This window comes from Vidua macroura, chromosome 1 (assembly GCF_024509145.1).
Source record: "Vidua macroura isolate BioBank_ID:100142 chromosome 1, ASM2450914v1, whole genome shotgun sequence".
Classification (NCBI taxonomy): Eukaryota; Metazoa; Chordata; class Aves; order Passeriformes; family Viduidae; genus Vidua; species Vidua macroura.
The window spans coordinates 111,010,343-111,038,038 of record NC_071571.1 but is presented as its reverse complement, the minus strand read 5'-3'; the positions used below and the strand labels follow the sequence as shown (position 1 = coordinate 111,038,038).

The window sequence follows — 27,696 nt, the reverse complement described above, 5'->3', positions numbered from 1 at the left end:
TCCTGAAGTTGAAGATGCTGTATGACAGGCAGTGGGCTGGGTAGAGCCTGCACAGGGGCATTCACCACCCTCTGTCCCTGCTTTCACTGTTGTGTCCTGCTGAGCTACTCAAACTTGCATTTTCTCTGGATAGATACAGGTTTTTGAGCATTTTCTATCAGGAACCCACCAGCTCTGTTTGGGTGAAAAGTGTGCTCTAATTTTCCTGGCCAGCTGCAAAAGACCTTTTTGGAAAGGACTTTTACAATTGGCCAAAGGGAGGGAAGAGAGGGGCATTTCACAGCTGAATTACCCTGTAGCTGACTATTTTTATACTTTTTATATTTAATTGTCTTTAAGGTTCCTCAGTCCTAATATGGGCATTTTTTACTCTTTGAAATGCAAAGAAAATAAATTTTCATGGCTATAAAAGTTGGAAATAACAACCAGAATTAGAGCTTGCACCCAGCATTCCCCTTCTTGGTTTTATTTGACAGCCTAAAAGAAGCAAGTACATGCTGTTGCATTCCAATAACATTTATCTCAAGAGCTGTAATCAATGCTTGCTTTGTTATGTTGATCATGTTGTATACCAGGTGGGCCTTAAAAGCATCTGAAATCTGTGAGCTGTCTTTGGCATTGTGTATCTCATTTTTCTTTTCTGTCTTTCCAATTTGCTAAGTTTGCTGGAAATTTCATATAAAGACATGAACAATTCATGCATGCAGAACATATTGACTTCTGGTTTTCACTAACATTCATTGACCTTTCAGGTCAATAAATTTTGAAGTTGACTTAAGAAGTCAATATGCCTGATTTTAATTTAGATTAAGTTTTAGTCTGATTCAGCACTCTGCTTCCCTTTTTTACAATTTTTTTTTTTAAAGCTTATAGCAATTTATTATTAAAATGTATGTCAACTAAGAACTTTTCCCTATAGTTCTGGGAATCCATGTCTGGACTATAATTTTTTGCTGTGTTCCCAATGCACCATTTGTAAGTGACACTCCAGCCTCACAGTGTATACTCTGTCCCTCTCAACTGCTTCAACATCAATTGTAGAAAATGATACAGATAATTAAACACAACCATGTGAATTTCAGGAGCAAATGTTTTCCATCACATTGGAATTTCACCTTACATGAGCAAATTTTACTTAAATCACATTTCCTTCTCACAATATTAATTCCATCAAGGAAGCTTTGTGTAATATTAATTACAGATACCAATTATATTATTTCATCTTTCCTTTTCATTGAAGCTTCAATGAAAATTCATCAAGTGAAGGACATGATTATCATAATAATTTTTGAAATCCACCTCAATTCCCTTACCACATACACACAAAAAAATGGTAATGGCATTGAAAGTGTATGTGAGTGCATGCATGTGAGAGTGTACTTGTCAAAATTTTGTGCACAAGACATCTGTCCTAAAGGAAGGGAGCATTTCCTCTGCACTTTTAGTTTGCTGCCATGGGTGCTTTCCTTTGATAAAGTAATTTGGCTTGTACATTCTTACAGAAATACAGTGGTATTAACTTATTTTTTTTGTGATTTGTTAATCTGTCTGGTTCCTTCAAATGACATTACTACTAGTGAAAAGACGCTGCCATTTTAAGTAGCTGTTCTTTGATCTTATGGAATTTTGCCCATACAGTATGGTCAGCTGTCACGATGTTACCTTAACTTCATTTACTATAATTGACAAAAAGAACCTTATTGTTTTTCAGTGGGGGGGGGGAAGGGAAAGCAATCATAGAAATTATCAAATGGTATTTCAAACTTCAGCAATTAAGTAATAGGGGAAACAATGCTTTACTCTGCAAAAATATGTCATTCTAAGATAGCAGCTGATAGCTGGCAGATTCTTATTTTAGAACTGGAACTTCAACAGCTCATAAATCTAGGTATCATCTAACACATCTGGAGTACTAATTTGACAATTCAATAAAGGAAAACGCTATAAATCATAAGGAAGATGTCTCTGACGAAGGATCTGTAGTGTATGTAGAGACAACATTCTGCATTGATGTTAAGTGTTAATACTTGCTTCTAGCATTGCCTTTCTGGATCTGATTGAGGCTGTAGAGCCAATCCTGTTCACTTTTAATTAAATCCCATGTATGTTTGTCTTTGCACTTAATGCGTACAGGCAAGTCCTATTTCTGCTCATGTAACCCTGGATTTTCTTTTTTAGGGATTTGGAAGTAAGGACAGAAAAATTGTGTTGCACATGTGACAGCTGCTTTGTAAGCAATTTTACCTTCCCACTCATAGCTGCCATGCTCTTGAAAATCACCATTGTATTTGCACAATGTACTGTTGTGCATAGGCCATGAAACTGCTGTCACGTCCCTTGCCAATCCATGGTAATGCTTAATTGTAGTTTCAGAGTATCTTCACCTTTGCTTTGACCTGCCCCTTCTTTGCTTGGTATTGGCATTGCTTTGTATTGTATCTGTGCAAGGTATTGGCACTCAGCAGTGAATAATTTCCTTTAAAGCTTCCATTTTGCATGTATAGGGTTGGTTAGTTATTCTTTCTATGGAATTGTTCCTTTTCACTTTCTGTTTGAAATTGCGTGATAACTAGAGCTGAGAAACAATCTTCAAAGGGAATCCATGTTATTATGAGAAATGTTACAGATTTTTCTTTTTTCTTCTAGGCATTGATTTTAAAGTAAAGCCAGTAATGTTTAATGATAGAAGAGTGAAACTTCAAATATGGTAAGTTTTAATTAGTATCACAAAAAAAAGCCAACTAAATTGCATTATGATATGAAAAATCTGATCTACTTTTAATTGTGTGTCTTCATAATGTGCAGGTGCTCCTACTAGATAATTTTAAAATTTGAATTTAGACTGGGAGAGTGTATTTTCTTGCAACAGCTAATGGAAGTTAAAAAGAGGATTGTCACTGGGTTGCATGAGCAATAAAACTTGCAGCATACAAACAAGTGCAGATCTATGATCCGTATGAAGTGTATTTAATTGTATAGGAACATTGAGGAAAGTGACAAAGGAAGAAGATGTTACATTTCATTACCCATCAAATGTATGTTCAAAAGGGTCACCAAGAGAAATTACTTTTGATAAGATGAATCTTTGGGAATGTACACTATTTTTGGTTTTGAAATTTTTCTAAAGGTTATGTAGGGCTTCTGACATCTGGCATCTAATACTGAAGATTATCTCTATATACCAGTATTTAACTTGTCAAGGAGTAAATCTGTAAATGAATTATCTGACTGGTATTGGATCTGCACTTATTCCATCTGAGGCTTTAATGCAAAAATAATAGAGGCTTGGTTATAGTTTTCTTAAGGCATAATTCATAGAATTATAGAATATGCTGGGTTGGAAGGGACACATCAGGATCATTGAGTCTGACTTCTGGCCTTGCACAGGGCACCAAGAATCACACCATGTGCCTGAGAACATTGTACAAATGCTTCTTGAACTTTTGTGAGGGTCAGTGCTGTGACCACTTCCCTGGGGAGTCTGTTCCAGTGCCCAACCACCCTCCGGGTGAAAAACCTTCTCCTGACAGCCAACCTACCTGCCCCTGACTCAGCTTCTGGCCATGTCCTCAAGTCCTGTCACTCTTCACACAGAGTGAAAATATTGGTACCTGCCCCTCTACTTCCCCTTGTGAGGAAGTTATAGACTGCAGTGAGGTCTCCCTTCAGTCTCATCTAGGCTGAACAAACCAAGTGACCTCGGACACTCCTTGTATGTCTTCCCCTATTCTCATGCCCCTCCTTTGGATGCTCTCTAAGAGCTTAATGCCTTTTTTATATTGTGGTATCCAAAACTGCGCCCAGCACTCGAGGTGAGGCTGTTCCAGTGCACAGCAGAGTGGGACAGTCCCCTCCCTTGCCTGGCTGGGGATGCTGTGCCTGATGTACCACAGGACATGTTTGGTCCTCCTGGCTGCCAGGGCACTGCTGGCTCATGTTCAAATTGCCAGTGGCCAGGGTCCCCAGGTCCCTTTCTGCAGCCCTGCCTTCCAGTAAGTCATTCCCCAGTCTGTACACACCACCGGGATTATCCTGTCCCAGGTGCAGAATCCGGCACTTGCCCTTGTTAAACTTCGTGCAGTTGGTGATTGCCCAGTCCTCTCATTTGTCAAGGTCTCTCTGCAGGGCCTCTCTGCTTTGGAGGGAGTCAACAGCTTCTCCCAATTTAGTATCTTTGGCAAACTTACTTAGTGTCCCTTTGAATCCTGTATCCCAGTGGTTAATGAAGATGTTGAAGAGAACCGGGCTGAGGATGGAGCTCTGCAGAACCCCATTGGTGACCTGACCCCAGCCTGATGTGACCCCATTCACTGTAACCCTTTGTGCCTGACCTGTGAGCCAGCTGCTCACACATCACTCCACATGGTTATCCAGCTGTGTGCTGGACATTTGGTCTGGAAGGTACTGTGGGAGACACTACCAAAAGTTTTGCTGAAGTTCAGTGAGACCATATCTACTGGCTTTCCTAGATCAACTAGGTGGATTACCATTTTATAGAAGGAAGTCAGGTTCAACAAGCTGGACTTTGGCCTGCTGTGCTGTCTGTGACCAATGACTGTGTTGTCATCCAGGTGTATCTCCCAGAATAATATTTTTCATTATTTTATTGGGCACAGAAGTGAGACTGACAGGCCTGTAGTTTCCAGGGTCTTGCCCTTCTTGAAAACTGTGACAGCTTTACCCAGCTTCCAGTCATCTGGGACCTCTCCAGACTCCCAAGACTGCCTAAAAATTAAAAGAGGCTTTGTGATGACATCAGCCAGCTTTTTGAGAATTCTCAGATGAATCCCATCAGGCCTCATGGATTTGTAGGGATCCAGCTGGAGAAGCAGATCCCACACAGTTTCTGGGTTGACTAGGAGTCAATCATTCACAGTCATGGTCCTCCAGCTCAGGGCACTGAGACTCCCTTGGTCTGTCATCTGTGTTGAAGACAAAGAATGCATTAAACACCTCTACTTGTCCATGTCCCTCTAGGTGAGGTGACCATCCTCATCCTGTAATGAGCTGATGTTATTTCTGCACTACCTTTTGCCATTCATAGATTTGAAAAATCTTTTTATTGTCTCCCATGTTTCTGTCAGCTTTGACTCCAGTGTAGCTTTGACCACACAAATTTTCTCCCTACAGTAGCAAACAGAATCTCTGTATTCTTTCCATGTCACCTGACTTTGCTTTGACTGGGCATGCACCTTCCTTATTCATTTTATTTCCTACCAGGTTTCACTTATGCCATTGATGTCATGTGTCTGGGACTGGGACAAAGCTTGGAGCTTGTCTCATTTGTTCCTTTTGCTTGGTGTGGTAGTGTAGAAACATTTCAGGTTTGGCTACTTTGTAGCCAACATCTCCTGAAGCAGATTGAGGGATCCCATTTGTGTTTGTTTACTCAGGTTTTGGTATTATGTGTAAGAATCGCTGTGTCCATATATTTTATGGCCTTTTCCCTAAACCTCTCTTCCATCTAAACCAGGTTGTTGTTTGTATCACTGTTTACAAAAGGCTTGTCAAAATATGGGGATGTCGTCTGACATCTGATCTTTTTATCACCTGAATATATATAAAGAAGGAATGGTGGGCTTGATATTAATCTCAAGTTTCAGCCACTGGCTTGGCTTCCCTAGTAGGTCTGTATTATTCAGAATAAATTTCCAGTTTATTTCTTTTACTGCTATATGTGGCACCCAGATTTTTTTTCATCTGTATTTTTTCTTGTTCTTTTCGTGTTAGAGTACATAATTTAAAATTTGGACAACACTCCTTAAAGTAAAGTAATCTTTCTTGGGGATTCTGCAGTTTGATCATCTCTTTTTTGTTTATTTGTTTGTGTGTGTGTGATTTGTTACCATTTCCTTCAGGGATACTGCTGGCCAGGAACGGTTCCATACACTTAGTACCAGCTATTTCCGTGGCGCACAAGGCTTTGTTCTCGTCTATGACATCACAAATCTGAAGAGTTTTCAAAGTATAACAGTATGGATAAATGACATATATGAGGTAAATATATCTGTCAGCGATTGATTGCTAAATGAAAGTAATTAATGTGTCATTTTAAACAACTGCATGAGATGTATTCTTGTTCCTGTATGTTTCTAACCAGAATTTCTTGCATTTAACTCAGCACAAAGTATGATAGTAGAATTACTGTCATCTGAAACTGGAACATGGTTTATATTTAGGCAAGCCCATGTTGATGGAGGAATGTTTTCTGAAGTACTTCTAAAACATAGCTTCCAATCCTTCTTTGTGCATGCTGTGTTATGGTGCTCTTGTCACTGGTGTGGCTATGCATAGATCAGTCTGCATGAGCTCATCCTGGGATTTTAATTAGATTCCATATCAAAATTCCGTATCACAGCCAGTGATTTCCCTTTCCTAATTTCATTACTTCAGTGTAGTTATCTCATCCCGAGATCAAAGGAATTAAATATCCTCTTTGTCCTTGCTGCATATTCTTGGAGAGGATGATTTCAAGAGAGAGGAAGTGGGGTGGGAGGCTGTTTGGTTAGCTCAGCTGCTCATGGTGCTGCAGCCAGAAATACGTGCTTTCATGTGACATAGGAAGTGATTCAACAGCACATGGCTGCCAGACAGGGTTATGTGTTCCTGCTGGACCTTGTCAGAGCCCTCTGTGCTTCACTCTGACTTCCTAATGTGGTAGAAAACTAACACAGCAAAAGAAGTTGAGTGGTTTTTCTGCTCTATTAGTGAGCTTGAGAGGCTCATAGAAAGGTCTGACACTTACTGGAGCTGCAGTAAGGTAAACAGGTAGGAGTAGGAAGGCCAGAAGAAGAATGTCTGGAAACCATGTGAAGGGAGGGAGGAGTGGGCAAGCCCTTAGACACGACATCATTCAGATGACTAACCCTGTATTCCAAGTCTTTTTTGATAGGTCTCTCTTGATGTGTTCTTTATTAGATAGAGGCAAGGCAGTTTTAGAATAGAATCAAATAGTTCAGGTGTAAGGGACCTTCAATGATCACCCAGTCCAGCTGCCTGACCACTTAAGTGCTGACTAAAAGTTAAATTATGTTATTTCTTAATAACATTGTCCAGATGCCTCTTAATTTGGCTTGGGGAATTGACCGTCTCCCTAGGAAGCCTGTTCGTGTTTGACCACCAGCTCAGTAAAGAAATGCTTCCCAATGTCCAGTCTGAATATCCCTGGCACAACTTTGAGCCATTCCCATGTGTCCTGTCTTTTGATACCATGGAAAAAAGATCAGTATCTTTCAGATCTACTTTCCCTCCTGAGGAGGGTGTAGGGAGCAGTGATTGCCCCTCAGCAGTAGCACAGCAGTTTGTAGAGTTAGTATGCTTGTGGAAGTTAGTGTAAGAATATAAGCAAGGTAGTGCTCTCCATTGATCAAAATCAAGTAAAGTTTAAGGCAGGTTTTTAAATACTCTTGTGATTTGGTGGGGATGGATGGGAAAGGGGGCTTTTCATCTTGGGAAAGGGGTTTTGAAATAAAACCATCAAATGCATTATTTTCTCTCTTCACAGCTTCAGTATACAGCTGAATTAATGAACTACACATGATCACATATCCAATAATATATACATGGGATATCTCATACTCTTAGGAAAACATTACATTCACATTATGTCACTTTTAAAAACATTACTCTGGTGACATAGTAAATCATTGTTCTTGACCTTAGAGCCATCTTAAAAGTCTTAGTGGCAACAGGGCCTAACTTCAGTAATGTGTTACAAAGGAGATTTGATGGCACAGTATTCTTACTGGCTTGTCTGCACACACTTTAAACTAACACATCTGTTTTATTATTTTGTTAAGAAAAGCATGTGTCTTTCTTCTGTTGGCCAAACAAAGTCACAGCAAGATATGCCACTTCTTGTAAAGTTTCATGGTTAACAAAGATTTATCTCAGCAAACAGTATGATAGCAGGTTTACTGTTACCTGAAATCTGAAAATGTAGATTATCTGCATCCATCTATCTATCTTGTCTGTCTGTCTAGCTATCTATCAATCATCTTTCAACGTAAAATATTGTTCTGGCTACACACTGGCTCCAAAGGGGTCATATTGTCCTGTCATCTCCAGTTAGATCAACAGGGTGATTGATTCAGTGGGCTACAGTGCACAGCCATAAACAGCAAGCAGGTATCAGGCTGTATGGCTGGGGTGGAGGGAAGGATGAGACTAGCTCCTGTGGCCACCATATAGGTTTAGATCCAATTTAGTGAATCAGGAAATGACACCTGCACAAGCCTGCTTTCCATTTGTGACATCTTAAAAGCTTTCATGTAGATGTACTCAAGGTATTAATACTTAGACTGTTTAATCTTAACCCCTGAAGGTACTTCTATTAGTTTAAAGTTTAAAAAATGGAAAAATACTCAATCTAAAACAATTTCTAGGAATGTAAATTGCATGATTGATTGTACCAATCTCAAAACTAGCAATTAGTGTTGTAATAGAACTAGATAGTAATAAAAAATTTAATTTAGTCCTAGTGGGATATCAATTTCTGAAGTGTCTTGGTTAAAATATATGGGGCTGTTCATTGCAAAAGAAATGTTTTTAAGCAATAACTGTTAAAAGACAGGGCATTTCATGAAAATTAATTACTTCCTGGAGGTTGGTGACATTCCTTGCACTTGCTTTGGTCTATGAATGCAAACCAGTTTTTAATTCCCTACAAATGCCCAGAATCAAACTGACTGTTGCTACAGCACCATTTAAAATATGCAAGCGTAGAAAAAATAAAGAAGTTTTTAAAAGGGAAACAGAGAGAATACAGACTTCACTAAATACCAGACTAATAGGTGTAAAGCTTGCACCTGAACCAGTCAAACAGGAATTTTTGAGGCAATTCAGTTATTACATTATGCTCTCATTTTTTGGTTCTTTGCACATAAAGATTTTAAACGGAAAGTTTTTTTAAAAATCTGTTCAGTGTGCTAAGCCATTTTTGCAACAGTTGAAAATAACAATCCAAGCAATTTAGTATTCTTAAAAACTCCCATTGATTTTATAAAAACTGGCCAGTCAGTGCAATTACAATCAGATTACCAGTAATGTTCTCATTATATTTCGGTTAGTTTAAGTGTGGAATACAGCAACTTCACTATTAAAAATGAATTATTGTCCAAGGAAGTACAAGACACAAATATGCTTCCATCTCTGTATTGCTGTAAAATTTGAATTCAGAACTAGAGGAAATTAACATAACTGTACTTTTTAAAAGCTTGCTAGAAAAAATATACGCATGCATAGATTAATATTTTAGGACATTACTGGCAAGTCCAATATAGGGATATTGGATTTGTAATGCATTCATTAGGAGCATGATAATTGCAGGAAGATAACTTTAGAACCTGAAACCATTCTTTATTTGTAGAATTGCAGGTTGTGTTCAATTTATTAAAGTGTTCCTCCTGCTGACATGGCTTTTAGCTACTGTATGCACCTGTTCTGAAAGGCTGAAAGGCTGCTTGGCCTTTGAAAATTAAATAAATACATGCAGCTGTGTACCAAATAATTTTGCAGAAAACAGTTTTTTCCAGGATGTTTTCAACAAGATTCCAACTAACATTGGCAAAAGGTTCCTCACAACAGAGTGGTTCAAATGCTCAAATAGGTGCCCAGAAAGGATCGCTTAAATGAGGCACTTAAAACTCCATTCAAAAAGGCCTTGAGCAACCTGACCTGATTTTGAAGTTGGCCCATCTTTGAGTGGAGGACTAGACCAGCTGGCTTCTAGAAGTCCTTGCCAACCTAAATCACTCCATTATTCACACATGGTGTCTGGGTCTCCAAAAATGGTTGACATAGATGGTAGGTCTTAATTTACTTCTAAATACCTTGAATTGGTTTTAATGGTGCCAGTCTCCTGATGTGGCCATGAAGGTGGTGATACCAGCTCCTAACAATTATCTCTGTGCTGGTAATTGTCTGCCATCACAGAATTTTCTGCATGGAGAAGATAATTTTCTTTTCTTGTGCAAGTCTTGGTGACAGTAGTTTAGTGTTTTTTAAAACATTATCTTTCTATTTGTCCTACCTGGAGGTATGAACCAGGATGTGAACAGTATGTATTGTTGAGTTGCTGCCATTTCTGCATAGTGCCCTTTTTTGGTTTGGTTCCATCTGGTGCCTTTGAGAGACTAGACTATCTTTCAGCATCATACTTAAATAAAAGCAGCACAGCAAACTGCTTTACAAATGTAAATTAGTTTGACTTGAAACTCTTCTCAGTTTTTCTCCCTCAGATGGGAAAGCTTAATGTCAAAACATCAAATTGTCCCATTTCATAGATAGGTTTGTCATTATGGCTCTGATGAGAACTTAAAATTCTTGCTCTTGTAATTTTATTAAATTGGTTTTTCTGTAGTCCTAGGTTGGCTTTGGGATAAATTGGTTTATATCTACTGCATTCTAAATTTGCTAGTAGACAAATAAATTTGATCATTCATTTATTTCCACTGAAGTCCTGGAAACCAGGCATTTGTAATTAAGGTTATAAGGTGGCACTTAGGAAAGTATGTGGAAAGAGACATGTTTACCAATCCTAATATGAACACTGCCCATGTGATGCTTTCAAAGAGTCTCTGAGGACATTCTATTTCTAACAAATTATTCTTCAGTACTACAAAGGGTAGGTTTCTAGTGTCATTGTCTAACGAGTAAGACGTTTTCCAGTTTTATTGCCTTCTTCAGCTCTGCCTCCATCTTGATGTTTGACCATGTACATCTTCTTCAAATGTGAAAAGCTACATTTCTTCCTCAAATACCGACTATTTAAGAATTCCCATAGTTTATTTTTCAGGTATGGGTTCTCAGTTTCACTGTTTGGACCTACAAACAAACTTCTGTTGCCTTTTCAAACTGTATTAATGAGTAATCAATATCATGCAGCCCTTCACAACTACATCCTGGAGATGTGGTGAAGGGACAAGGTGGTGTTCTGGAAGATGTATCCCTGGATAGATAGCTTTATACAAGGAGTCTCAGTGAGCTCATAATCATCATGGGGAGTTTGCTGCAGGGGAGGTTGGGATCATTCTTGGTAGTCTGTGTTCACCATTTAAGAAGTGAAGGGATAGTTTCTTCAATAGTCTGTAAGTACAGATATAGTGTCGTTTTCTCACAGAAGAGGTGTCTGCTACTTTTCATACTCACATAAATTCACAGCACTTCTGGAAAATAAAAACTGTAGGGAAAGAAGACCTAACATTTGAAAAAAATCCCACCCAAATCCCCAGACAAATTGCATACAAAAGGACTGAGCAAGATATTTTTGCTTTTGCATCTTTGATTTCTGTTAATAGCCTCATAGTCAGGTTGTGTATTTCCCTGGCTGGGTGGACATTAAGCAGTGGGGTGAAGGGCACAGGAGGGTGGCCCCTATCAGTAGTGTGCTACAGAGACTGTGGTACTGTGATGTGAGTGTCCAGTGTTCTGAGTCCAGGATGTGGCACCGCTCAGTTTGAGGCTCTGCTGCTGCTCCCTCCCGTGGCCACTGCTCAGAGCAGCCTGGCTCCTGCTGCTGCCAGATCCAGCTGCCTGGGAACCCAGTGGAAGAAAAACCCTTCTGCCAAAACCTGGTGGCTCCAAGCTGTGCCAAACATTTGAGAAGACTTGGTCAGTCTCAGTAAATCTCTTGGCTCCATTCTTTCTGAAAAATACAATGATGATGTTTTCCTTTTCAAAATAAAGTAGTGTAGGTATTCTCCAGGTTCAGATTATATTTATTTTAACCTTCAGTAAAATGTGAACTTTGAAATGTTAAAACACCAAGAAAAACTGAGAGAATGAACCAAAAATTGTCATTTTTGAGATACCAGAGTAAAACTTTATCTGGAAAAAAAATATTTCTGCCTTGATGAAATTGATGATTTTTAATAGTACTTCATAAATGGGGAGAAAATGTTTCCTGAGTCTATGAGCTTACTCAGTGCTGACTTGCATAATAGGATTTTAACAACTGTAAAATAACCCTCATCTTTTTAGCTATAGATTTTGCATTTGCAAAGCTTATTCCTGAGCTATAAATAACAGAGCATGAAAATATACAGCAAGCTTTTGGAAGCACTGAAAAGCCATATTTTTGGCCAGTGTGCCTTTGCAGTTTTTATGCCAGCTGAGCACATGGTCAAACTACTGCCTAGTTGTATTGACTTAATTTTTTAAGATGTCATACATAATCAATTTTCAGAATTTAAAATGGACATCATTTTGACTAACAATCTTCAGTTTTCTAAATGCAAGAAACTGCAAGATACCATCTTTAAAAAAGGAGAACTGGAAGTGCTTTGGTGAAGGATCCAGACAAAGTGAAAATACATTAATACATTGTACTAATCTAGAAATAGTTATTTGCAGAAGTAAATACTTCACAGTGTTAATAGTAGTACTATTAATAGTAGTACTAAAAATACTAGCTAAAAGGCCTGGTACCTCAAACCTTGTTTAAATTTTGTTATTTTTTGAAGCTGTTTAGAAAGAATGTTCCTACTACAAAAATTTGTGCTGTTAATACAGAAATTAAGTTACAGAATTAATTCAGTGGGTTTGTGCATGCAGTATGCAAGTATTTCCCTCTAGACTTTAACTTCACAGTGAAGTCAAATGTCACTCGTAAAACCTTCCATCAACCTTCAGTATTATTCCAAATTAAAGGTTGATTACGTAATGAGATTTAATTGTGTATTTACCCTATTTTGGGACTGATGTATGTGGTTTTATGTAGAGAGCCACTGATCTAAATGAGTGAAGCTTCAATGCATTCTGAAACAGTCAATGTTTTGGTCTATTAATCCAGGTTAGAATAATTCATTATATTAGGCCTCTACTTTGTAATCTTATGAAGTTTACTTCATTTTAATAAACTGTGGGTATGAAATAAGTCTAGATGACTCTAAGGAGTATGGATTAAGAAAAAAGAAATAGTGTTCCTTAATATTAAATTGTGGCTACTAATGAAGTCTTCAAATTGTTATAAAAGTAGAAATAGACTAAAAATAGTGTTCTCTCATCCTTTAATGAATAGAGGTTTTTCTCTGTGTGGTTGTGATGGATTTTGTCTTATGGCAAAGTTCCAAAAGTTAAGCATTTGACAGAGATCAGAGATTTCATCAAAGTCCCTATAGCGAGATCTGCAGCCTGAGACCAGGCTTTTTGAGTCATCAGGGAAGCTGTGGGAGCATGTACCTCCAGAATAAAAACCATAGCATCAGATTACAGTAGCTTCAATTGTTTGTAGATTGAGACCCTCAGTGTCCTCCATTTAAGCACCAGAAGTGGTTTTAAATATTATGACAACTGACAACGAATGTCAGTTATCAAATTCCACATGCTGTTGCAGAATTATTCCCTTTCCTTGTCATTATTCCAGTCACATATAGTTACAATGACTTATCTTAAAATAACACTGATGTGAGAAACCCAGTGCATTTCACAGTCATCATGAAGGCGAGTGGATTAGAGGAACAGAGAAGGAGACAAGGTCAAAAAGGTAGATTTTTCTTCCTTTTGAAATCAATGAGGTTTTAAAATTTTACTTCATTAAAATCTATTGCCTTCTTCCTAGTGTCTTGGAATAATCAAACTTTTATGTTGAGTTTGAACACTTTGAAAGTAATTTTACTGTCTGTGTGCAAAAGTGAAGCACAGAGAGGTGCTCTTTCAGGTGCAGCAAATTCCTTCCCTTTACTTGTGAGTCTGGATGTAGACTAGAGTCATATGCTAATCTATGAATCTATTACTTTTAGTAGGGCAGTGTCTGTGAATTCAGGGCATTTCCAGTCACTTTAAAGCCTCAAGCTGGAGCATTCATCAGAAGATGGTGCCCATGCACCGTATACTTTATATCTTACAAAAGAGTTTGGAAATTACACATGGCACTTCCAAGTAGCTTTTTTCTGCTCTTTGCATTCTTGCTGTTTTCCTCCAAATCCCAGTAACTGGTGGTAAATATTTGCACATATGAAGGTCATGAGAGAATTTAGCCTTTACTTTCAAGGAAATGGAGTGCTGAAGGTTAGTGTGAGCTGAAGGTGAAGGGCTTTTGTTGTTTGCTTTTTTCTTACTTGACATTTATTAATGCTGGTTCTCTTTTAGAAGGCAGGTGATGAAGTGGACGTAATACTGTTGGGCAACAAGTGTGATAAGGAGTCAGAACGGGTAGTTCCAAAACAGAAAGGAGAAAAGGTATCTTTAGTACTTTCTTTGTGTCCTCCTGAGTTTCTTAGTATGTGACTGAGCTATTAAACTGAAAATAGTAAAAAGCTCCTGAATTCCAAAAGTTCTATTAGGACTTGGCTCTAGAAGAACAGCTGTGAAGTTCTAGAGTGCTAGAAATACATTAAGTAATCCCTTGCTGATCTCTTCAGAATATTGATTTTTCTTTTAAGGGTTAAAATGTACTTTAAAAGTTTTAGGTGTTAACAACAGAAATCTTATATAGAGTGCATTTTTAGAGTACTGTTGTAATGTAGAATATTAAAATGAAATACATTCTGCATAATTTTTCTGATACCACCCATCAGTGGTATTTTTGCTACAGTCTGACTATAAAGAACTATTCTGGCAGTCTGTGCAAAGTGATTTGCATTGTCTCTTGAATAGCCTTAAATAAGACTGGACAAATACTGAACATCCAGCTCCCCAAAACTGTGTATGTGACGTATAGTTGAGACTACAGTAGAGTTTCTAGCTGCTGATCATGGGTGGGGGAAGAACTTAATAAGTGGGGAGTGCTGTTCTAAAGGGGATGGCAAAAGTCTCTCACTGAGAGCCAGTGAGGAAATTCAGAAGCCATGCCATGACAGAAGAAATTGGGATAATAATTAAATATTGCAGGACAGCATGTCCTATATACCATTAAATGTCCTATATACCAGTAAATTTTGCTGCTGGAAACTGTATGCATCTGTTCTCTGGAACTTGGAATTAGCCCTCCTGTTATGCTTTCAGGCATGATGAGTCAAGCAGGATGTCTCATGTTTAAAGAAAAACACACTGATAACTTCTTGCCAATTATATAATCCCAGATTAGGAAACTTTAAAAAAGTAACATCAACTTTTGGACAATATTACACTCCTGAGAGTTCATAGTTCCCATGCAAGATGCTTTCAGTGTTAATGTACTGTATCTGTGTACAAGGAATAAGGTTGCTGAAAAATACATGTTGTAGTCTCACACAAAGGATGCACTGTCAGAAACCTAGAGAGTCACTGGATGCATGTGCACCAGAGGGCAGTAATAGGGTTTTGTTTAGGATATTAACCATGACGTTTTCTGACTTCTGGGTTCTTAACCATGCAACCAAAATTCCTCTTAATGTAGTATTTTCTTTTTCAGAAAGAAATCATCATCTCCTCCCCAGTGAGTCTGCTTTCTAGATTTCGCCTGTGCTTTGAGTCAAGGCAACTCTTCTGTTATACTATTTCTTCTTTTAATATGATTTACAAGTGCTAAAGGATCTGAGTGAATGTGCTGGAGAAAGTTCCATTAGCAGAGAGAGAGAGAGACACTAATTGTCCTCTCACTCTAAAGAAGAAAATATCCTAATTAAGAGGGAAAAACAGTTTGGTTCTAACTTTGACAAATAATGATTTGTAGTTACATATTTCATATTACCCTGATAGTATGAGCTTTGAGTGTTGTTCTGTTCAGTCTCTTGCACAGAAGAACTCTAGGTTCCCTGGGAATCTCATCATCTATATTGGCATTTCTGTAAAAATCTGTTATAACTGAGTGGCTGTCGTATATAATTTCATTTCAGTTTAATGCTGAGAAATTTTTTGCAAAATTAAGTAATAATTCATTTTGTACAAACTTATGTAATTGTGATCACTCAGAAATTGATACTATACTATGAAGTATAATTTTCTTGTATTAATTGCTTCTTATTCACTTAGATAAAAGTTCTAACTCAACCTTCTTGGGCTTCTCTGTTCACCCCCCAATATGATTATCTTTTTCATTGAAAGATAAAAATGTTGAAGGTTATATGACTTGGTAAAATGTGGCTGGTTTTCTCCTATCAAATCTTTCTAACAGAAAAAGCCAAGTAAAATCTTCCTTTTTTTTTGCTTTTGCTGTCTTCATAGCTGTAGCTGATTTATAGTCTCAAAGCTGATTTTTCACATGTAATAGAACTCTGCACCGTTTCAGAGTATTTCAGACATGTCTCTCTGATTCAGCACTAAGAAATCATACCAGCACTTTGCTAGGAAGTAGTATTAGCATTGTTTATTTTATTGTTGATGGTAAGATACAAGCTTATTTCACACAAGTTCTCCAAACTGCTATCAAGGATATTATAAAATATTGTTTCTCAGTAGCATAGTTCCCACAGGCTTGTAAATATATTTAGGTATTTTATTTATGGATCTATTCAAGATGCTCCCAAAGAAAAAAAAAAAAAGTAGTTATCTGAATACACCTTTCTGTTGTGTTTTGGAGAGGGAGTAGCCAAATACATGTTCATACTTTAAACTGCTTTACCACTGGACAAGTGGGGGTTTTTCCACTGAGCTATATTTTTGGAGGACTTGCTTGCCACAGAGTTTAGCAGTATGCAGGGTAAAGTGAAAAAATGCATACATCAATCTTCTGTGACCAATATTGTGCACATATAGAGAAAATGGGGGTGCATTGAGAGATGTAGTAGGCAATGTAGTAACATGATACAGAGAAGTCTCAGGTACTCAAGGTTTTTTTGTTTGATTTGATTTTTCTTTTCTTTGGTCTTCACAAATAGAGCTTGCTCCCAGGCCTCTGCAGGTACTGGGAAGGAGCAGGTCAGCCAGCAGTGGGAAAGCTTTGGATTAGAAATTGCATAGGAAAGTTGGATGCACCCATAGACGTGGTGAAGTTCTCCCAGTTGTGGTGAAAGAGCTGATCATTGTGATTTGAACCCCTGTAAGTCAACTCCAAAAAATCATGGTGGCTGGGAGAGATCCCTTTTGACTAGAAAGATGCCATGACATGTCTTTTAAAAAAGGCAAGGAAGAAGGTTCAGAAAACTATAGGCAGTCAGCCTTGCCTCAGTCACATTGTTTGGCATCTTCATTGGTAATTTGGCTGATGATAGAAGGAGATTTGCATGTGACATGAGATTAAGGGGTGTGAGTGGCACACCACATGGGATAACACCAATTCTGTGGGACCTTGGTAAACTTGGGAACTGGGCCAGTGGAAACATTAATGAAGTTCATGAAGTGCAAAGATTTGCACCTGTGATGGAATAATCCAAGGCATGAGTAGTGGCGAAAGACTGATGAGTTACAGTGAACACCAGCTTGAATATAAGTCAGCAGTGTTCCCTCATGGCTTTTAATGTGTTGGGCTACATTAGAAGGATAATGGATGGCAGATCTGGGGAAATTACTACCCCCCCCCTTACTTAGTGCTGACAAGGCCACATGGAATATTGTGTACAGCTTTGGCTCTCCCATTTCAAGAAGGGTATTGAGAAAGTGCATCTGGTCCAGCAGACAGGTATGAAGGTGATTGGGGTCTAGTACTGGTATTCCATGAGGAGAGGGAGCTGGATAAACAGCAGGCTAAGGAGCATTTACTGGTCTACAGCAACTGAAGTAACACTAAAGGAATGACAGAAATAGACTCTTCTCAGTAGAGACAGGCAATAAACAGATGGGTAGCAGACACAAGTCCTGGCTTGGGAGGTTCAGGTTGGAGTTGAGGAGAACCAGTTGCACTAGAATGTTGATGCAGCCATGGAAGAGGGTCCCATAAAGGCTACAGAATCTCCATCATTGGTGGATTTCCAGACTTCTGTAGGCAAAGCCACGGCTGACCTAATATTGCGTGAGCAGTAGCATCATTTCAAGTGGGGTTGTCTTTCAAAATTATTTCTGCGATTCCATGATTTAAAGGGTTGGTTTGTGTTCATCAGAGTTTGTACATAGGTAACTTCTAGGAACCTGTTACATGATACAAGGAAGGAAAAGGGCATTTAATAGTAGTTTCTGTGTACTTTATAATCATCAAGCCAGTAGCTCTCTCTACTTTATTAGCCCAGTATTCTTTTATTGCTTGTCTTTTTCTTTATGAACCCTTATGCATCATTGTTTTGTACTGGCAATAGTTGAATGATCTTAACAAGTTGCTGCAGTACTGAAAACAGTTCACAGCAGTCCACTGAGTTTCAGAATCCCTTATGAAGTTATGAAGTGGTCCCTGTTTAATGAATCAGTTAGATCTCATCTTTATTTTCAGAACTACAATTTCTTGTAGCATTTTGTAAAGGAAACAAATTTGCTTACTTTTTTTTTTTTTAACCTTAAGTGTAATCTTTATTATATTTTGACTAAAACTCTGAAGTCTGATTATTGTGTATATATATTGTGTTGGGTTTTTTTTATTCATACCAACATAACTCAAAGCTATCTGTAATGGAAATACACTGGAAATAAGACAACAGGAGTAAATTAAAGAAAACCAACCAATGTAAAGTCTATGCTGCCCATCTAAGTATTTCTCTCTTTGCCTTTTACCATAATACCATTTTGCATGCATATGTTTTCTTTGCTTGCCTGTTATCTCTGTGTTTCTCTCTGTCTAGCATAAAGGAACATCTCTTCTTTTATATTTCATTCTGCCACTTTTTTCAACAGTTCTTGTCATATTTTTATCTGCAGGCACTCCATTACTTTCCTCTAAATAATTGCTTAGGAGACAGTTCATTTTCCAAATAAATCAAAACACTGAGAACAGACTCACTGGATTTTATTCTTGTCATTTGCAAGTAAAGACTGGTTAAAAAAGCTGTTTTGAAAACACAAAAAATTTAAGAAGACTGTTTTAAAAGGTACCTGAATTTTATAAACTGAGGATGAATATAGAGTACTTTATTGAGCAGTCTTGTACTTAATTAGTGTTTTTATAGTGTGTTAGCAGTCAGAACACCTTCATATTGCTTGCTACTAGTATTAGGAGCTGTTTTTTTTTCCCTAAAGAATGTTCATCCCATTTCCTACATTTGTTTTTCAGCTTGCTTGGGAATTTGGAATGCCATTTTTTGAGACCAGTGCTAAAGAAAACGTGAACATTGAGCATGCATTCTCAGTCTTGACTAAGGAAATCCTGGAAAAGGTAGGCTTCTTTTCCAAGGAAAAAGAAGATGGGAGATTTTTCTTGACAGATTGGGTAAACAGGTTGTAACTACAGAATAGTTTAAGCAATGCACAGCTGATGCTGTATTTGCATTATGGAGTTAATATTTTGGGAGGATCCTGTAGCTGCAGGCATACAGAGGAGGAACATGAGGGAGAAGAGAAAAACAGAACAGGCAAGCAGGTGCAATACAGTTGAGGGAGAAAGTGAAAATTCAGGAAGACTACATTTATAGCTTTATTTCCAGTACTTTCCTTTAAGGGAATGGTTAACAGCTCCCGAGTAGTTCCACTTCTGTGCCAGGAAGATTCCTTTTTCCTCTAGGTTTCTGCAGAGTGTGCACACAGTGAAGATGCTGCATGATGATGGAATCAGTGGAGCTTTTATGTTCACCAATCAAATGTTTTAGCCAAGGTTCATAGCTATTTGTTTGGCTGATTTACACTAGTGCTTTTGAAGTTATCAGGGCCTAAAGATTTGAGTTAATTAGTGGTAGAATCAATATTGTAGCTGTCAGAGTCAGCATCTCTCTAACTTGAGTGTGTTGGCTTAAAGGTCCTTACAAAGTTGCAATTCTTTTGTAGGACTGAATTGTAGGACTGACTGTTCATTAGCTCTGAAAATGTTTTGCATTGCAATTTATTTTTAAGGAGCATAATATTATTTTAGACATGAAAAGATGTTCTTCATGCAATGTATTATCACTACCATTCATCACCAATGTTAGTTGTACAAAACTAACCTACCACTCCAAATACTCTTCAAGTCATAATAAAGATAAATGAGCAAAATTACTGACAAAGTCACAAGTAGTAGTGTTGTGATTAAGTAGCCATAGGGGATGGTCAGAATAACAGCTCAGGGTTAGACTGCTTTAAATCGAGGTCCTGTCATACTACATAGTAACACAAGTTGCAATGGGTTATTTTGGGGGAGAAAAAAGAAAAGGCAAAAAAATCTTTTGGTTACTTTGACATGAAAGTGAAGCTCAGCAACTGAACAGTTAAATATTGTTTAAAACAGGAGGATAATGGCAGACCCTTGAGTTACTGAGCTTATTGGAAAAAAGTCTCAAGTAAAATAACTCTGATTTTGCTGTAAATGAAAAAGATATTGTCTACTGTAAATAGAGAATATATTTTTAGTATGAAACATGAAAACTACAAAACAATAGCTATGATCATAACTGCTGCAAAGACAAATATGTGTGAAGTGAGCATTTTTGCAGAGTGTGTTTGGATGATATCTAAGAGAATTCTCTGCACATGCAGAAATGATGTTTGGGTGTTTTTCACATTAAGATTGCCTACACTTACTTTACAGTAAGTGAAACTTCAGTATTCCTACTGACCTTCATGAAAATTCATGGGGTTTGTAGTGTGGACATGGCAAAAAAATTCAGACAACGTTGAACATGCTATACTACTCCTTGGTTTTAATTAGAGCTGCTTTGAACAGTTGTATGCTGTGCATGTATGTGTGTTTGGAAAATGTGCCCATGAGAATTTGTCATATTTGTCTGTAGTAATGTTTCACCTTAGCTAAAAATATTTGGAATCCTGATGAGGCATCATGTACTGTTACTTTGGTGTATAATTTGCCATTTTTAGTAAAATGCATTTGTTGATTTAAACAAGAACCCCTTTAGCCCAATTGGTTTTACCACTGGCCTGATAACAGTTTGCTGGGGAAAAAAAAAAATCTACTATACAGTTTCATCATGGTTTTCAGGTTCGACAAAATAATTTGCCTGTTCACAAAACTGTGAAATCTGAATGTAGTACTTGAATTTTAACTTCCTCTAACTGATGAAATTTTGGAGAATGGAAAATGCAGTAGCAAGTGTGACTAGTAGCTGTGAAAAATGACATGATAGATGCCAGTCTGAGATAATTTCAGTCATACATCTATTTGGTAGTGGTGAAATACGTATTTGCTGATTGTAAAAAGGAGATACAGCTTTGCACAGTGTTTTGGCCCAAGGCACCTATGCCTGGGGATATCAGGCCTCCCTGCCCTCTGCAGTGGATGAGATGAGAGACTGATGAGATGCATCCTCTGTAATGGATGAGATGATGAGACTGATGAGATGCTTCAGTGGAAGCACATCATTGCTTTCCCAGTCCCACAGAAGAAAGGAACTCCCTAGGACAGTCTATTATGGACACACTTTTGGGAAGTGCGTGAAGCTTACTCAGAGATAAGATAAATAAGCAGGGTAGGCTGGCAGGCAGTAGACCATTCTCAGATGCATTGCAATAGACTCTATTAATCTGAGGAAATCTAGGACTTTTTATGTACATTCTTGCTTGCCATCTACTGTGAACATGTCCTTAGTAACTTCATTTACACAAAGCACTCCTGTAGATGGGGAAGATTGATGTCCAGAGTTATAGAGCTCATACAAAAGTACTAAACTTCTTGATTCTTTCAAAATTTAGAACAGGTTGGGGAAAAAAAGCATATTAAAAGGTTTCATATGAAAGACATTTAAACAACACAAAACAAAAAAGCTCAAGTGTTTCAGTGTATTGTTACAATTTTGTACTGCATTTTCCCATCTCTTTTTGCAGTTTGTGTTCTAGTGGGCTTAAGGGAGAGAGAAGACTTCTGTATCCCAGTGATCTGGATAACTAAAGTGCTGCTTGACCTTTCAGATACTTTTCACCTCAGCCATTCTATGCTGGGTCTTGGTCCTGCAGCTCTAATTTACACGGGCAGTCTCATTAAAACCATCAGATGTTTTTCTGAGATATTTTTTTGCTTACATTGATAACAGCTAAGGAGTCATGCCATATTTCTGAGAACTCACAATTTTCAAACCAATCAGTTAATAATAACTGAATTCAGTACTTGAGTTTTAACTTCCTCTGACAGACGAGTTTTTGGAGAAGGGCAATAATAACCAATTTGATTGTATTTGAAAAGCTGCAGTGGAAATAAATGTTAATGACATAGATTATTCCAGGAGTTTGCTTAGCCATGTTGACAAATAACAGTATTTTATTTATTCACAAGTATCATGAATCTCAGATATGCCTAAACCTGTTCATTAATAGATGACAGCTGTTGTTTGACAATGCTTCTGGTTGCCAGTGAACTATTTGGACTTGTGAGTCAGTCCTCTAAAAACAACCGAAACAAAAAAACTACCACCCAGAATGCAGTTAGCATTTGCTCTTTTGTGTTCTTTGGTTTCATGCCTGGCAAGCAGTGGTGTTCTCAAGAAGGTTTTAAAAAAATATTATAAGCCTTTTTATATGTCCTTTTGGGTGTGATTGTTGGTATTTTTCTAAACTAGGATCAGGAGAAAACTCCATTAAAAAAAAAAAAAAGAAAAGAAGAATGAAGTTATCACCTTTTTCTGAAAACTGCAATGAAACTAACCCAAATTTCTATTCTGCCTACCTCCCAAGAGTGATTGACTACTAAGACTATTTTAATCATATTAAATAAACATATATCTGCTGAGTAGAGAGCAGTGAAAATCCATTTAAGACCTTCCCTGTGCTGCTGAGAGTAACATTTAATGTTTAACAGCTGGATGCCATTTGAGATGAACATTCAGAAGTAGCAGGCCTCAATTTTGCCTTTCCTTCATTTCTTTACACTTCTTTCCTATGGCAACAAGATTGTTGAGATTATACTGTATTTTCTATTCCTTTGCTCTTAAAGTACCTTTGGAACTTGTTAGCTGATTTTAAACAAATTTGACAGATCAAACTAAAAGATAATTAAGTTCCCGAGTAGTTCCTTGAAAATAAGGTGAGAACCAGAGTACTCTGCAGAAGGAAAGTCTCCAGCATTAGTTCATAGAATATTAGAGATCACTATACAGAGAGACTGAAAAATGCTTCAACCAGCTACTCCAGCTGGAGCTTGCATCACAGATATCAAATTTAATTCACTTCAAGACCTAAATCCATAGGAAATCAGATTTCATTATTGCTGAGGTTCATGGACTTGTTAGTTTGTCTGAAAGATCCCTGTGTCTCCAGCAGTGCATACTCAGTGTTTCTTTATTATCCTTAGTCATGCATGGAGCCCCAGGCTTTATTTGCCCTTTATTTATCTTGTACTGACCACAGAATAATAATTCCTTCGAGTGGTTTTTCATAATGCTTGTACTGCTGTACTTTAGATCCATTTTAGATTTTTATCTCCTTAACTTTCTTAGTAGCATTAGGTATATTCAGCGTCACACATGTGGGAACAGAGGTACAGAGATTAAAGGAAAGAGGATAAATGGTACCAACTCACTTAGTGCTGGTGCAATGTAAGGCAAAATTTAACTATGCTATCTTATTTAATTTTTAAAAAGTCTGTTCTGGACATTGAGTGAGCCAGATATTTTTCTGGAAATAGTAGCATATAATTAGGTCATATAAATCAAAACTTAATCACATGATCTGTATATAGGGGATGAGACTCAGCATGCAATCTTAGCCAGCTAAGATTTGCATGACTGGTCTGGTTGTCTGGAATCATCTCTATTCAATGGAAAGAGATGAGTCTTTAGGATAAAATTGTGGTTTTGAGGTACCTTTCTCACTCCATTGATTATGGAGGCCTCCATATCTCAGCCTATATGGTTTCATATGATTCAAATTAAAAAAATTAAACTCCAAGAGAAAAAAAAAGAAAGTTACAGACTTGACTTCTGGCATTTGCTTCTGCAGGATATTGACTTTGAAGATATATTGCTGTCTTAAATAGAGTTTTTATGATGCAACTATATTAAACATCACCTAGATGATCTGTAGGGTTGAGGAACTTCACAGAAGATCCACACCTGTCTTCTCAAGTTTGTGAATAACTAATTGCAGTACAATATTGTTACAGGCTACATGGTAGTGACAGGAGAGGGAGATAGAGCCCCACGCTTTGCCAGTGCATTAGATGTTTCAGACTGGTGGAATAGCTGGCTTTGGAAGAAGACCTTCATCAACATTCCTTGAGGAATGTAGTCCGCAGCAGTTAGATCCTGCTGTGCCAGACCTCATATCCTCCTCTCCTGCTCCTGTACCTGTTCCCACAGTGATCGCCCTCCCTGCTAATAGATCTCTAGCCCTTGTTTAATACTCCATGTCCAGCCCATTGTGATTGTGAGACTACTGTCTTGCATTTTGAACACGTAATTTGAATTCCAGACAATAGGGGAAATACATAAAAAGTATCTGGACTATTAATAACTGAGTTCTCTAATGGCAGGTCAGGCACTGAAGTCACATGGGACTTCATTTCATGAAGTTCTCTGCCAGTCTTTGTCAACTATCACTGTTAAATATAAACAAAATTATTGCAGTAATTAAGTAGGATCATTTTTTCATAGGAGTAAAAATCCTCAAAATTTAAAGAAGTTCTAAATAATAGTAACCTCAGTTCCAGTCTCTTCTGTTTTTTTCTCCAAAGCTTCTAATTCTTCAGCAAGCACTACAGGTCTCACTTTGACCGGGAACATGATATGGATAAAGCAAAATCCTGTCACTCTTTCAAACCCACAGTGAGCCCCACCTTCAAAATAGCTTAACTGGTATCAAAATACCAAAAACTGGTCCTAGAGAAGGTGGATCCACCATTAACCTAGTAGGTTTTCAGCAAGGAATGCACAGCTGAGCTTAATGAAAATTTATATATTTACTCTATTAGAAACCTTTCAACGAGGTTGTTGGGTTTTTTTCATTACATTTTTCCTTTGTATTCCACCCTAGCTTTCTTGCCTTGATTTAAAAAAAAAAAAAAGAAGAAGAAAAAAATGGTAACTGAGCCATCTCATCACAATTCCTGTGTCTAGGTATCTGTTGCATGCCAGTGATACAAATTCTGCTTAGAAGTGGGCAGGAGACACAGCCAGAAGGGGAGTTTTAAGCAGGAAGTTAAAACTGGCTTGTAGAGATGCCTGCCAGTTAGGTGAGACATGTCTGCTGTGCTATTTAACAGGAAAAACTAGTATTTAATAGCAGGAAGTTTCAACATCTTACTGAAATCACCGCAGGGTAAAGAGGCATCTGTGTCTGTGGCGGTATTTTCAAAACCTCACTTTGCCCAAGATACAGGAGTGGAGACTCCAGCTTCTTGGTACCATTTTGGTTGCTCTCAATTTTTCACAGTTTTTTGCTGTTTGTTGGCTGACTTGTGGGGCAGTGAGTTACAAGCAGCTGAGTTGAAATGTGAGCTGGAAGTGTTAGTGTTCATGGAGCCCTAGAGGAGGAATGCTGCCCGCCTTGTTCTCACAGGTGGGAGAGATTTGCATACCTCCCTGCTGCAATTTCGGGAGAGGGGGTGCCCCACCTCTCCCACGGCTTGGCTGAGGCTGAGCACTACCTGGGATTGCCCAAATCTGATCGTTGCTTCAGCGCTTTATGCAGGACTTGTAGTATCTCTTTAGATTATGAATGTGCACTTTTTAAATGTGTGTGCAGCACAGTTGCTTAAACGGATCCCAGACCCTTATTTGCTTCACAAAGACCCTATATGGAACAGTCTTACAATAGTCCTGAGCTTTTAAAAGAATTTTAAAATGGCTGTTCTTTATTTGTAGAGTAGTGGTTCTTGTCTGTCTGTCCTGGCTAGTTTGTAGATGAACTAACAAATAATGATTTTAGAGATTATAAGAACTGTTGCATTATCAAATATGTTTCATCATTCTTAATCACTTAAACAGTACTGAGGATCCTTGCTAAGGGTATATGAAGAGCTTACTTACTATCCAAAAGTAATATTGAATAGTAAAATGCTAAGAATGCAAATAAGTATCCTAAGTGTTTAAGAAAATGTTTCTCCCCTTTGTCTGGAAGCACGAAATTTGGTCTTGAAGTATAATCTGCAACATCTTCAAATTACCTGTTTCCTCTAAGTAAGTGAAACTTAAATTCTGAAACTGTTCAAACAGGGATTTTTCCAGAGCTCTTTTACTACCTAAACTGATTGTTTTCTCAAGAAAAAGCATGGGTGAAACAAAACCTATTTAGTTGATGTTCACTGCAATCAATACTCAGTGTTATTTCTTGGTCTCAATTGAGTGAAATTAAATTTCTTACTGTACTATTATCTTCCAAAGCTTTTATTTTCCATTCAGAATCTTATCTATAAACCAGAGTGGTATCTTGTTTCTTGAGATGACAAGGTTATGTTTGTGTAATTTTGATTCTGCCTTGCTCCCTTTTTTAAAAAGGTCTTCATACTTTTAATTTACAGTCTATGCTTGCAGACTACCAAATACTGTCTCTGTCTAGCAGAAATCATAATACCTAATGCATGTACCTCCCACAGCTGTGTAAAAAGTTAAAACTAATCAGAATCTATAAAGCTACATGTTGGTATTTGTGGGAATTATGAAGGGTAATAAAAATGCTATGTTTTTTGGTCCTTCCCACTCAAAAAATAAAACCAAAAAAACCCAAACCAAACAAACAACCCCACGTAAAAATGCACCTGCTGTATTTCTTCATTATGTGGAGAATTCATTATGACAAAAAATTTCTAAAATCAGTAAGCAACAGTCTTTGGATATTCTAGTCAGGTGGTATTTGCTAATATTTTTACTGATGACAGCTCCAGCATCCATCCTGGGGTTTAGATGCTACTACACATTTCCTGCCCTTTGCTCCTTCCTCTATCCACCACTTTTGATCCCTTCCCAGATGTTTCACGTTCTCCCCCCAGCACCATGCACTGTGGAAGCTTCCCTGGGTCCCTGCAGCCTCAGGGAGGAGTGAGCTCAGCCACTCTCTTTGTGGGGATGGCTCTGGCACAGGGCAGCCAGCATTCTGGAAGAGCTGGAATTATGGCAACAGAAGGAAAAAGGAAACAAATTCCATGCATCTTCTCCAGAATTTTAAGAAGTGATGAATATTCTCAGCCAAAGAGGCATAAAGTTTATTTGTAGCACAGGGGAGACTTTATATTTTGCCCTCATTCTGATGCAGCCGAGTAATTTTAGGTGAATCTTTCTGGATGTAGTCAATGTTCAACTACCCGGTGAATTTCTTTGTGTAAGTTTTCAATTCTGAATCATTATTAGTATTGTACTTCTTGATGCCTTCTTTTTCCCTTCTTCCTTTCTTTTTTTCCTGTGCTTTGGATTTCATTCATTCCAGTTTAGATAGCTGTTGTCTCTGGAAGCTTCTCTTTATTGTCAAACATGGTTGTTTATGGCTGTTAGGTTTGGGTTGAGAGAGGAATGTGGTGAATCCACTGGTTGCACTTATTTCTCTGAGCTTGGTTGGTAAACCTGCCAAGACACAGGCAGCAGAGTGGCAGGTAGAGAATGAAATACCCATTTCATTTTTCTGGGCATGTGACAATATTCTCTGTGTCTTTGTGCCCTAGTTCAGGGTTCAGTGTTCATAGTTTCAGAGAAAAAGATTGCGACATGTTCTGCATTGCACAACTGGGTTTGATTGTTTCTCTGGTCAACATTAATTATCTAGTTGAGTTCATTGCTGAAAGGAAGAGTCCTGGTTTTGATGATTTTCATTTTTGTTACAATCTGCTTTTGCAATCAGTACATAAATGTTTTACAAGGGTGGAGTGCTATTTTGATAGTTTATCATGATAAAGACTGAACTGTTTCCATTTGG

The 27,696-nt window shown here is 37.9% G+C and overlaps 1 protein-coding gene across 4 annotated transcripts in view; it reads left to right on the top strand.

Moving 5' to 3' along the window:
• Positions 1-27,696, top strand: part of LOC128818713 (ras-related protein Rab-10-like) — a 32,139-nt gene that overhangs the window by 3,510 nt on the left and 933 nt on the right. Inside the window, exons 2-6 of one of the 4 annotated variants that reach the window (XM_053998281.1) lie at positions 2,647-2,707; positions 5,859-5,997; positions 14,092-14,178; positions 15,332-15,355; positions 18,992-19,093. In XM_053998281.1, coding sequence (XP_053854256.1) covers positions 2,647-2,707; positions 5,859-5,997; positions 14,092-14,178; positions 15,332-15,355; positions 18,992-19,093 — 413 coding nt within the window. Of the gene's footprint in view, positions 1-2,646; positions 2,708-5,858; positions 5,998-14,088; positions 14,179-15,331; positions 15,356-18,991; positions 19,094-27,696 lie in introns of all 4 variants that reach the window. The other 3 variants (XM_053998273.1, XM_053998291.1, XM_053998299.1) reach the window with 3 other exon arrangements.